This window comes from Dermacentor andersoni, chromosome 2, assembly GCF_023375885.2.
Source record: "Dermacentor andersoni chromosome 2, qqDerAnde1_hic_scaffold, whole genome shotgun sequence".
Taxonomy (NCBI): Eukaryota; Metazoa; Arthropoda; class Arachnida; order Ixodida; family Ixodidae; genus Dermacentor; species Dermacentor andersoni.
In genome coordinates, this window is record NC_092815.1 from 102503308 (window position 1) to 102515531 (window position 12224).

General features: G+C 46.8%; 1 protein-coding gene across 9 annotated transcripts in view; it reads right to left on the reverse strand.

Moving 5' to 3' along the window:
- dlg1 (MAGUK family member discs large 1) overlaps positions 1 to 12224 on the reverse strand; it is a 735259-nt gene that overhangs the window by 144808 nt on the left and 578227 nt on the right. For 6 of the 9 annotated variants that reach the window (XM_055076706.2, XM_055076705.2, XM_055076708.2 and 3 more), the window contains 3 exons: positions 9622 to 9678; positions 1912 to 1968; positions 1163 to 1287 (listed from right to left, as the gene is read on the reverse strand). In XM_055076706.2, the coding sequence (XP_054932681.1) occupies positions 1163 to 1287; positions 1912 to 1968; positions 9622 to 9678 (239 nt within the window). Of the gene's footprint in view, positions 1 to 1162; positions 1288 to 1911; positions 1969 to 2495; positions 5683 to 9621; positions 9679 to 12224 lie in introns of those variants that run through there. The other 3 variants (XM_055076707.2, XM_055076704.2, XM_050188320.3) reach the window with 3 other exon arrangements.

Here is a 12224-nt window from a genome sequence, read left to right on the forward strand (position 1 = left end):
GGAGCCTTCCTAGTGCTTTTGAACGGATGCTAACAGGTGCTTTTAACAGTTCATCATGGATTACAGTGGCATCCAAGCAGCTCTTGTTGGACATGTGTATAGACCACGCAAGTGCCCAGCACACAGTACTTAAAGGAAAGGAAGTGCAGACGAGACTGACAATGACAACTGTAATAAGGCATGGGTAGACCACAGAGGGTGCACAGTTTTAAACAGTGTGCCATACAAAGCATTGTGCTGAGAGTGCTTGGAGATGTGGATGAGAAACAGGTGATGTCATCTGGAGGCAGATGAAGAGAGCCCTATGATGTAAACAATTTGATGTCATTGTGGACTACTGACATAAATTTAAATGTGAAATAGCCAGAACTCACTAGAGGAGACGTTTTGTTTGTACTTTTGTGAGCACGTTTAATACTTGTGCTGTTTATTCTTTGGAGTGCATTTAAGAGGCCCGATAACTTTACTAGCAGTTTGTTCTGCACATTCATGTAGTCTTGCTTAAGATGTAGTCTAGCTTTGTCCTGTTACTGCTGCAAATTATGCTGATGATACTTCTGGGTGGCATTTTTATAAGGGTAAAATAAAATACAAGCAATACATTATATTGCATCAGTTTTATGTATCAGTACATTGATCCTTATGACATCACATACATGGGTACAGATTGAGCCTCTGCAGCTCATGTGATCAAATATAATTAAATAAATTATAATAAATAAATAAATAAATAAATAAATAAATAAATAAATAAAAAGATAAATAAACAAGAATAATTAGAACTATTACTGTAATGTAATTCAAGAGGGTACGATAAAATGAGCTTTTCTGCAACAAACATTCCAAAAGTTGATTATAAAGTTGCACTCTGACCTTCCCTAGCTGTAAGAAATAAAATATGTTTTGTTAGACAGCACACTGCATTGTCCGTTTACACTGCCTGTCCTGCTTCAGTGTGCTCATTGTACTTAAAGAAGTACACAGTGCACAGACCACATCAAGGCAAGTGCAAAACACAATGCATGTTGTGCCGCAGGGAGAAATCTGAACAACCAAATTGTGTGGCACTCTTTGTTGAAGAAACCAAAGGATACAACAGGCAATTCGTCTTCTTCAGTATGAGGGAAAGTGAATGGTAATGGGAATTAATATGCAGACTCACTGTAGCCTTCCGTCAGCTGCAGCAGCACCACCAGAGATTAGCTTTGTTATGTAGATGCTGGGGTCTTCGCCTATGTGAGGGTTGTCTGTGCCTCCAGCAATGCTGAAACCCAGGCCAGCTCCACCCTGGATAGATGAGACAGTGCAGTTACAAGTAAATAATAGAGAAGCTGACATCTCTCACATCCACCTTAGCTTTTAACACTGCTTGCAGTAAACATTAGTTTAGGCTGCTCACGTTTTAACCGTAAAAAAGATCTCAAAAGCCCACAGCAAAACTATCATTAGTGACAAGCAGACATGCATGTTCAGATTTTTCTCATTGCCCATGGATACCTCAGTGCTGGCTGGGCTAGATAATCCCGCCCAGCATAACAGCCCAGCTGCAGGACTGTTAGGCGTTACCTTTTCCGGAAAGATTCAGTAGCTTAATTGAACAAGCAAAGAAAGATAAAGATAGCAATACTGTTTACTCAGGAATAGCTGCCGAAGCTACATCATTACAAAATTTCATATAACTTCAAAACAGCCAAAGTCAACTGAGAACTAGCAACAGCAACTGTGACACACCACGTGCTCATGTGACAAGAGAAACTGTAGTGAGTTTAAAGATAAGAGATATGCTGCACTCAACACAGATTACTTACATATAGTGGTACGAATAAACAAAAGGAACAGTAGCCTACGTTTGCAAGCAGCAAAATGCACCTCCGCCCAAGATATAGAGAGAAAATGAGAGGAGACAATTACCCTCACCCTTTCCAGCGTGATTTCTTCAAACTCCCAACCATCCTCCCCATTTGTTTGCTGCAAAACAAGAACATGAAAGGAAGAGGAAGGAATATCACACTGTTGCTGCAAAGAATAATTTTCATTAAAAAGTCTGCCCAGATTTGCAAGTGCAAGAACTTAAGTGAATGATCAAAACAATGATTCAGTCCAATGATTAAGATCCAGCCCAATGACTAGGAACAAAAATGACTTCCTCCGGCTAAATTTTCTCAGTACAAGAAAGCAGGGTTCTGAAATAATGTGCCCTGGGATTACAGATTTACATTTGTGGTGATTGTACTGAGAAGGACAGCTACAAATTATTTTGTGTTTTTGCAGAGGTACTTGTTGAATGTGTATTATAAGTGTGCCATTATTATGCAAGAAAAAAATATCACACAACTGTTGGCCGTTTTCTTAATCTTTATTCCTGAATGCTGCAACACCTTGTCAGACTTAGTTTAAAGTGAATGTAAGCTTTGTTGTTATGCATATTAACATACATGTGAAATGGCAAACATACAGACAGAAGCTAAGCATAAAACACTGAACCTTTAGCTTACAAATGACAAGTCCAGGCTATCATCACTTTGATTATGTAGCTGTGACTTTGGCTGCATCTCCAATGAGCGAAGGTAGGCATCCATCATACTGCCCTTGTCAACTGGAAGCCTTGGCTTGTTCTCTTGTCGTAGCGCTGCCAGTATTCTTGGCTGCTCATAAGAATCGGGCTTTTTTGTAGGCTTGTCAACTTTCTTTTTCCTCAGTGAACTCAGCTTGAGACTGAAGCGCCGTTCTTTGTTTCTATGGGGTTCTTCAAACTCTACCAAAACTTCATTGGCAGTAGAAGCTGGATTGTCATCAGCCTGTGCCTCTTGGCTAGGTTCAGCCGACAGTTGTGAAATGCTTAAGTCTTCATTATTTTGCTCCACATCTGCAACTGGTTCGTACAGCTCACAGGCTGCAGCAACAATCTCTCTGCATGAATCTTCAACCTCCACTTTCTTTTTTGCCTTCAAGTTGAATAGCTTTGTTCGCGGCATGCTCTTGGACTCAATGCTGGGTTTGTAAAGAAAATATTCTTGCTGATCAGGGGCTGGGACATGCTCAACTGGCAGTGGCCTGTCGACAGGCTTGAGAGCAGATGAGTTACCTATGGGACCTGCATTCCGTTCTGATTTAATGTTCTTTGACACATGAAGATTTCTGGCCTCTGTTACTGCTGGCAACGCATCACTGCTGACAGACACATCAGCTAAGAGACGGAGGTTGTGGCGCCGTCTAGGAGAACTGTCCACGAAGTCCTCACTGTAGCCACGAAGAAAGGTTGAGTAACTCCACTCTGTAGGTGATGAAGAAAGTGCGTCATTGCTTTCTGATTGCAACACTGTGACTTCATGTTCTTGGTCAAAAAATGACTTCACAGGCAGCTGCAGGTTCTCGCTCATGCTTCCATCGCCAGTGTTTTCCTTGGCAACCAAAGTGTTCTCAGGAGTACTGCCTTCATTAGGAAGAGTAGCACTTGCCTGAAGGTCATTTTCCCCAGAAGCCAAAGGCAATGGTTGAACGTAGTCTACAAATTCTTCCTTATCAACTGATACACTGCTTTCTTGATACTCTGCTGAGAGGTTGAGGTTTGCGGTTGTTTTCCATGATTTGGGAGGAACAGGGGGTGCAACTTTCTTAAGCTGGCCATGCAGTGGAGACTTAGACTCTGTGGAGATGGGAGTTTGGTGCATTGTTTGTTGTTTCCTAAGCTCTGCTAGTATTTCATCAAATGACAGTGATTTTTCAGGCTCTGCTGCCACAGGTTCCGCGCTAGTAGGTGGAACAACTTCTTCAATACTCGAAGCTGAAAGCTTTTTCTTCTTTTTGAAAGAAGGGAACTTTAAAAATCCTTTCTTTCTTCCTGGACTCTTGCCAGGTGATGTAGGACTGTCAATAATTTCAGCATGCGCCTCTGGACGAAGCGGTACTGCTTCATGGCCTACAGGCTCTCTACTATGTTCTTGTGTGAACAAGGGAACTTCATTTGCCTCATTAGCATCTACGTGGCCAACACTATGAATGCTTTCAGGGCTGTCGAAAGTATACTGCCAAGTGGATGACAAGTTCCTTTCTTCTAGTGACTGATTTCTGACAGGTGGAGCTGGAACTGAATGTGAGGAATTGTGCAAGGCAAGCAAGTTTTCATCTTGTTGTGTCTGATAGCCTGTGTCTAAACCTGTGTTGTTCTTCAGGGTCACATCACTACCTGCTGCAGCCCCACTGTCAAACATTCCTGTGTCCCTGGAAACCTCCTTGTCAGAATGCTGGCTGTTCAGAGAAACATCAGCATTATAAGTTTCGTTGTCACCAGGATAATGCTTTTCCTTTTCTTCTTTGTGACCTTCATTCCGTACCTTGGTTTTAGGTCGGCCAAAGAGTTTGCGACCCCATTTTCCTGATGATTGTGGAGCTTCTTCAAACTGAGATGGCAGTTGTTGCTTTGCAGAACTTTGCTCTGTTGACAGTGAAGAGACGTGAGTCAATGTGGATTGCTTCGACTGATCATCACCCTGCAATGTGGGTGGCTCCTGTTGACACACTATGCCAAGCGCATCTTGAACCTTTGTAGAGCTCTCCTGCTCATCAGTTCTTGAAGCATTCTTTACCTCCCAACTTTTAGCAGGCACTGGAGGTCCAAATTCCCCAGAAAGTGCCCTATCGTTACACTGCTCAAGTTCTGATGGTATGACTGGCAACTCTTCCGAGCTTAAGCTCACAAATGCTCCCTTTTTTTCCTTCTGTACTGTTTGGTAGACTGCAGCTTTGCTTGCCGAGTGCCGGAATAGTCTTGTGCTCCACTTCCCAGAATTCCGTGCCTTACTTTTGCGATCAGGCAATGCCTCCTGAACAACATCTGCCTCCTCGCCACTTTTATCTGCAGCACACTGTTCCAATGTTTCTTGGCACCGGGTTGTTGTTTGTCTGGCGGTATTTTGTTGAAGAGGAGGGTCTGCTTCCGAATTCTTTTGATCGGAAGCAATTTCTATGTCTTCAGCACAGATGACTCTTGATATGCGCTCGTATAGTACACTGTCGTCCACGGACACGCGGGGCGCGGTGTAGTCTTTCCGGCTTCTCTCCGACCCGGGCGTGCCGGCTTCCCAGCTAGACGAGAGCACATCCGTGCCGGCAGGGCTCTCCTCCGTCGCGCTGGCAGGCGCAGCGCGCTGGCCGCCGCTCGCTTTTCTCAGGTAGTTTCTGGGCGTGGCCGGTTGCGACGAAGCGTCGTCGGCCAAGGCGTCCTCGGAGAGGGCACCTCGGAGAAGCTGCCGCGACGACCTCCTGGGTCTCTCGCGCAGGTTTCTGTCCCATTCCCAGCGTGAGTCACAGGTCGGCGCGATGTCCACGTATCCTCGCGGCGCTCGGAAGCTGTCGTGTGCACCACCGCCAACGCCGATGCGAGGTTGTCGCCGTCCATCGGGCGGCGGCGGCTGCAGGGTCACGAAACTGTACCATTTCCGGACGTCGAAGAAGTTCATGGCGACCAACGCCGTGTACGCAGCACGCGCACCGAATCGGGCATCAACAGTTCCGCACACAGGTCTCGACGGTCGCGATTCCACGGCCGTGCGCCACTAAACGTACAACGGTCGCGCAACAGTATCCATGACAACAATAGATAGCGCAGCGTCCCCCACTCGAACGATGGCCAGCCAGCGCAGCGCGGACTTTCTCTCCGTGCTTGCGCCAGCGCCGCTCTGCCGGAGGAAGCCTCGTATAAGACGTGGGCGCGCGCGGGGCGAACTCCCGCAATACACACACGGCTCTTATCACGTCGTGCCGAGAGCTTGGTATGTTCAGATAAGGTATACAGCTCATCTTTAGGCGAGACTGCCTTGGGGCGCACGACGCACGTTGCGAGACCGTCTGCGGCGAAACGCGTCGTGCATGCTAACGCTTTAGAGCCGATGCCAATTATAACGTTTCCAAAACTGACAACAGATGTCTGTACGTTGAGCAACGCGCATCTGTTCGCAAGCGACGACGACCCGCAAGCAGGAAGCCGGTGCAAACACGTCAAACGCGTGGCATGAAACCATGCACGAAACAATACGGTCAGGTGAAGAGTACGCCCTAGCTCCAAAGGGCGCGCAACGGTACAGGAGAACTGCGTCTTAACGACAAACGTACGTGATGTTTGCTTCCGCCCTACGTAGCCATGCAACCTGGGCGGGCAGCTGCCGGGAAGACCGCATTTCGTCCCCGATCGCCAACACAGGCACGCATTATTGTGTTCTTTAATTCATCGCAGCAGCTGTTCTCAATTCGCTTGATACTCGAATGCTGGTACACGAAACTTGAGCGCACATCCGTTAATTGGGCTTTCAGTTCTAAGGAATTACAGAAGCTGCGATTTCAAGCGCACTTTCACGTCATCTCGTTTGCTCCTCTTTATATTATCTCTGGAGTCAAACCAGTCTCTATCAAATGAGTCATGTTCTCGTAAAAACGTTAATACACCCGGGCTACATAAAGGCCTCGATCATGGGTGAAAACAACCGTGACACAAATAACCACCTCGACTATGCATGGTGCTAGACGTGCACGTTTATCCGCTGTGGTGGCACAGTGGCTTTGGCGTTGCGCTGCTAAGCCCGAGGGCGCGGGACGGAATCGCGGCCGCGGCAGCGACATTTCGATGGAGGTGAAATGCAAGAGAGAGGGAGAGAGAGAGAGAGAGAGTAAATGTTTATTGTAGTAGAGGTTGTTTGGTTATGGTGGGTGGAGCCCCTCCTCCAGGGCCCCACTGGTTACAGCGGCTGGCCGGGCCTGGTCAAGGGTCGCCAGTTGGCTTCCCAATTCCACTTACGCGAGTTGCGCCTCCCACGACCAGTTATGAAGATTGTTGTCTAGCATGGTGTGGAGTCCGTGAAATGCAAGAACGCCCGTGTACCTTGCATTGGGTGCACGTTAAAGGACCTCCGGTGGTCAAAATTATTCCGGAGTCCCCCGCTACGGCGTGCCTTACATGTATAATCACACCTCAGTTTTGGCACGTGAAACCCCAAAATTGAATTTTAGACATGCATGTTTGTCATAAAAGGTAGGCAATGTTTCTCCCACGCATCCCCTGTCGAAAAAGGAAACATATCTGCAGCGGGTCGGCAGCTGATAAGGGAAACACATAGTGCGCGCGCAGGCCTTCAGTATACAAACGGGACTGATTACACGCCGACAGATAAATGACTCACTTCCGCGAAGCGTAGAGGAGGACAGTCGTCGCAAGACCACGTTCTGTAACAGCGGCCACGCAGATACAGAGGTATCTGTTGCGTGGGCGCGCGTGTGTGTGAGCGTGCGCGAAGCGCCGCAATTATCGTTGTCTGTCGCTTGCTCAAATTCGCTGGGCGGTCAATGACACCGAATTACCTACTGGAACAACCGTGGGTACGACCAGGCATCCTTGGTCTTTTAATAGTCTGCTTTGGGTACCTCGTATGCAGGAATGCGTTCTCGAATTCGCGGGGCGGTCAGCTGACATCGAATTTGTACCATAAAGTTAGTCTTGGTCACCATTTTATTTTATGCGAAGCATACTAGCCGCACAACCACGCTCTTCCTTGCTGCGCCTCGCGCGGCCGCGTAGCTACCATATGACGTCATAACAGCTGCAAAAGCGGAGGCTCAACTCGTGCGCTCACTTGCGGCCGCGTAGCTACATAGCCGGGTCTCAGCTCGTGCGCTCGCCTGCGGTCGCACAGATGGTACTGCGGCCTAACTCCCGCTCCTCCCGCTAGGGCACTGACGTCACAACAGCTGCAAGCCGGGCTCAACTGTTGCGCTCGCCTGCGGTCGCACAGCCGGTGCTGCGGCCTAACTCCCGTTCCTCCCGCTAGGGCACTGGCGTCATAACAGCTGTATAAAAGAGCGGCGCGCTCTCGTCGAGGCCAGTTGTATAGCGCGATGGCGGGAAAGGAAAGGGCCGCTCGTCAGACCGCAAAGCGCAAGTTACAAAGAGCCACGGAAACGGCCGAAGAACGAGAAGTTCTGCTTGCCAAGCGACGTGCACAGTACGCGGCTAAACAGCAGCGTTCCTCCACAGAGTCCGAGGTAAAGGATGAAGTTGCGAGTGTATCTGGGAGTACTTCTACTCTAGTATGCTTCGCATCCTGGGCTTAACCTTAGCTAAGCCAGAGTAATGTTTTGACGTTGCATATCTCAGGCGTTTTTAGCATCAGTTCCTCATGCTTTAAAATACAACTGTTTCCATCGGTATTGTGAAACAACAACAACAACAATGTCAGACCGATTCGCGCGTTTCCTGCGCGGGGAATAGTTTGAAGAAGGTTGATTGTTTGGTCTATTTCCGAATACAATTTAGTCAATCTTATAATAACGAACCATCAACTACACTCGCGGAACACTTTCTGTGGCTATGAAGGAGAAGATACGGAGCGTGGCTGCTGCAAATGTGCTACTGCGCCAAGTAGTAGTCCGGCAGCGTTTGACAGTGGTTTTGGTTGCTCGGAGCAGACGCTGAATCGACGCAGCTTCCACCTGAGACGGTTTCGCGTTTGCCCAGACGCGGAAGGGAAACGCAGCAAAATAAGTAAACTTCTACACTCAGTGGTGTGTTCTTATTTAACTGTTGCTAATAAGGTGTTTATACTTTCTCTTCCCCAGCCTGAACTAACGTTGATTAAAACGCGGGACTCTTTTTAAAAGCGCTCTCACTTGTCTGCGCTTTCCCTCCGTAGCTTTCCCATCATAGCCACAGAATTAAAGTAGTCGGCGAGTATAGCTTTGACAATAACTTTGCTACGATCCGTGACATATATACACACGGGGAAGCTAGCGCGAAAATTTCAGTATCGAGTCGCCACATGTCTTTCGTTCCTACACCCATGGCTTTGACAAACCATTCCTCCAACGTTAGCAAACGTCACAGGTCTGGTACTCCGGAAACGTCAAGTGTGTACCTTTATAATTTCCTAGTGCATTTTCAGCACGACAAAGGCCGCGTATTGCAAAGCCTTATATGGAGGAAAGTGTTCGGGAGCGATGGGGTCAAGGGAATAGTCCTGACGTCCGAACTTTTGGAACATTCAATACTAATGGTTCAGCCTCAAGAGGTGGAAGACTTAGCATTCCACAGCCACCAGGAATATTAGTGCAAAGCAAAAAAATTCGACGGGTGTTCCGACGCTCAGAACCCTGTCCCGGTTACGGTATAGTGTACTAGAGTAGAGTACCTAATCCAGTACACTATAGTTACGGTCTTGGCACATTAGAAATGTGCCAAGAAACATGACAGTCGGCTGCCAATGCTGTACCGAAAAAGCAGCGTTTGATGTTCCCGAATTCTTCCCTCGCACTATACCCTTGTCAGTGGTGCTGTACTAGACCTTAGCCCTTTCCTCGTTGCGGACTGATTTTCCTGTCCTCTCCTTATCATTACTTCTTTTTAATATACCCCTTCAGTCCAGGCTGGAGGAAGGTGAGCACAAAAAGTAATATTAGAACATTTCTCTAAAGGTGCAGGAGAACCTGAAAAAGCACAAACTATACATATCCTTCCGCACAGCGTATTTCATGCCTGCGCAACAGTCGGGAATTTATTTTTGTTTCCTCACGAGCGAAAAAAAGAAAAAGAAAATAGACGAAAATGCAGGAGAAGGGTATTTTCGTGACGTCACTTACATATCGGTCACCGCCAACGCCGCCGCCGCCACCGCCGCCCAATAGTGGAGTTTGTGCCTGCGAAGGGAAAACACCAATGGTTAACATTATTAATCAGCATGCAAGGCCCATTCCGCGGCAACTATTATCCCAAGAGCGCAACGTAACGTAACGAGGTTTCTGGGAACTACTACTACGACTACGCCGACGGCGACATTTCCGAACGCAGCCGAAGAGTCCTCGCGCAGCAATCGCAGGGAAAAAAAGAGAGCAGCAGTAGTGAGTGCACTACGCCGGCGATGGCCGTGTTTCAAGTATTGTTTCATTCATTCATTCATTCATTCATTCATTCATTCATTCATTCATTCATTCATTCATTCATTCATTCATTAAACTTTATTTGCCGAAAGAAGTCGGAGTCGATGTGGTCAGGGGCCCTCAGTCCAGGGCTCCGCTGGTCTTTGCTGCTCGTCGGACCAGTTGGATGAGGAGTAGTTTATCTCCTGGATCGGAGCTGGCGAGTAGTACCTCCCACTGCTCGTTCGCTTCACGTAATCGGCATCAACAGAATCACGCTTTCACGATGTTTGATTGAAAACACGTTTTATTGTCACTTTACCGCACGCATATGTTGCTGCAGAGACTGTAATAAGTCGCTCTCACGAAGCGTAAACGGCAGAAATGCGTGCACAGTGGTTTTCCAGTGCACTTACGAACCAGCTCTGCCTGTTTGCCGTTTCACGCGATGTGCGGGTTGGGGGGCAGGAGGGTCGAGGGGAGAGGTCTGGACCTTGTCGTGTGTTTCCTTCGCTCAATTCAAACACGATTCCCGAAAGAGCAAATGCCAACTCTAGCGGACGATCGACCACTTTTCGGTCGAAGCAAATCGATAAGGCATACAGGCGAAGTTAAAGGACTCCCAATAATGTGAGGTCGCGGCTGCGCGCTCCGTTGCATACTCGGCGCTGGGTCACGTGGTCGTAAACAGGCGTGTAGAAAGCGTAAAAAAAATTACAACAGCTTTTATCCCTTTAACGAGAGACATTACTTTACGAGCAGCAATGACTGACTGAAAGAATATATATATCATAAGAAGCCAACAAACAAGGACACCAAAGACAACGGAGCGGATATTACTTGTACTTACTCATTAAATAAAGAAATTATAAATTAATGGAATTGAAAGTGGATGAAAAAGCAACGTGCCGCTGGTGGGGCACGATCCCATGTCTTCGCGTTACGCGTGCGATGCTCTACGAATATATATATATATATATATATATATATATATATATACATATATACATATACACACAGCGCGATGAGAATAAGACTCCTGATGAGCCTGCATCTCGCCAGGAGAACAGATTGGCGTGTATACCAACCTCCGTACGCATCAGATGCGACAACAATTTACTGTAATTTACAAGCGGGTGAGAAAGGGAAGCCTGGAGAGTTCTACATCGCACGGCCCACAAAGCAGCAATTCTGAAATCGAAAACAATGCGTACGTTTAGGCAAAAGGCATGGTGACGCATAGTGCAGTCAATGATGACGGTGATGATCTCAACGACTGTGGGCACCTATACTCCCTTAGGGAAATAGACCAAGAATCGGACTTTCAACTGTCAATGAAATCAAAATAACAGACGACTACGCTGACAATCACATTCGCTGTTGACCGCTTTGAACATTAATGCTAAGTAACTTTAGTGCCGTCACGATCCGTAGCGGAAAAAAATATATATATATGTATATAGAGGAAGAAAAAAAAAAGCGCAGATCCAACGCCCACGTGGAACCAACGTGGAACCAACGTGAAGCGGTTAATTATATGCTTTATATACTTACTAACGGAGATGCGTGTAACTGTGTTTGTTTTCATCCTATGCAACAAATATAATCTCACGCAATGTTTGTGTTTGTGACCCGCAGAGGACGCAACGTTAATTTCGTGCAATGTTTACATTCATGCAACACACCACTCACAAGCTATGCGGAATTGGAAAGTCCGAGCCAGGCGGGCGCCGAGTGTGGGACGACCGCGGTGATGTCCGCAGGAGAACGAAGCGTGATGCAATTGTCTAGGGAACAACGGTGGTGACAAGTGTGCGCGCAGAGAAACACAAATCTCGTGTACCAGTGGTAGATGCCCATTCGGAAAAGCCCATACCCAGACAAACAAAGCTACACTTTAAAAGAAACAAACGAGAGTACAACTACATGAGCTTCCCACCAATGTTAATGATAGTATAAGCGAGCTGGGCGAGTCGGTATCGGATTATGTCCGAAAAAAAAAAAGAAAGCGATTAAAACAAGGAGCAACGTAACATCACCAAGTTGTATTCGCATACACGCGTCCCGTGTTATTAATATTTTTGCCCTATAACCTTCGTTCCACGCGCCTTCTCCGAATTGAACCATCTACAAACGTTATTAAAGTGTGAGAAATTATTAGTGAAGTGTAAACTCGACAGTCTGATGGTGCTCACTTAGAATTCAAAACTCAGATTGGAGCAAGCGACGGCTTTTCCATCGCTGTGATATAGGAACGGCGTGTATATAAATATATATATATATATATATATATATATATATATATATATATATATATATATATATAT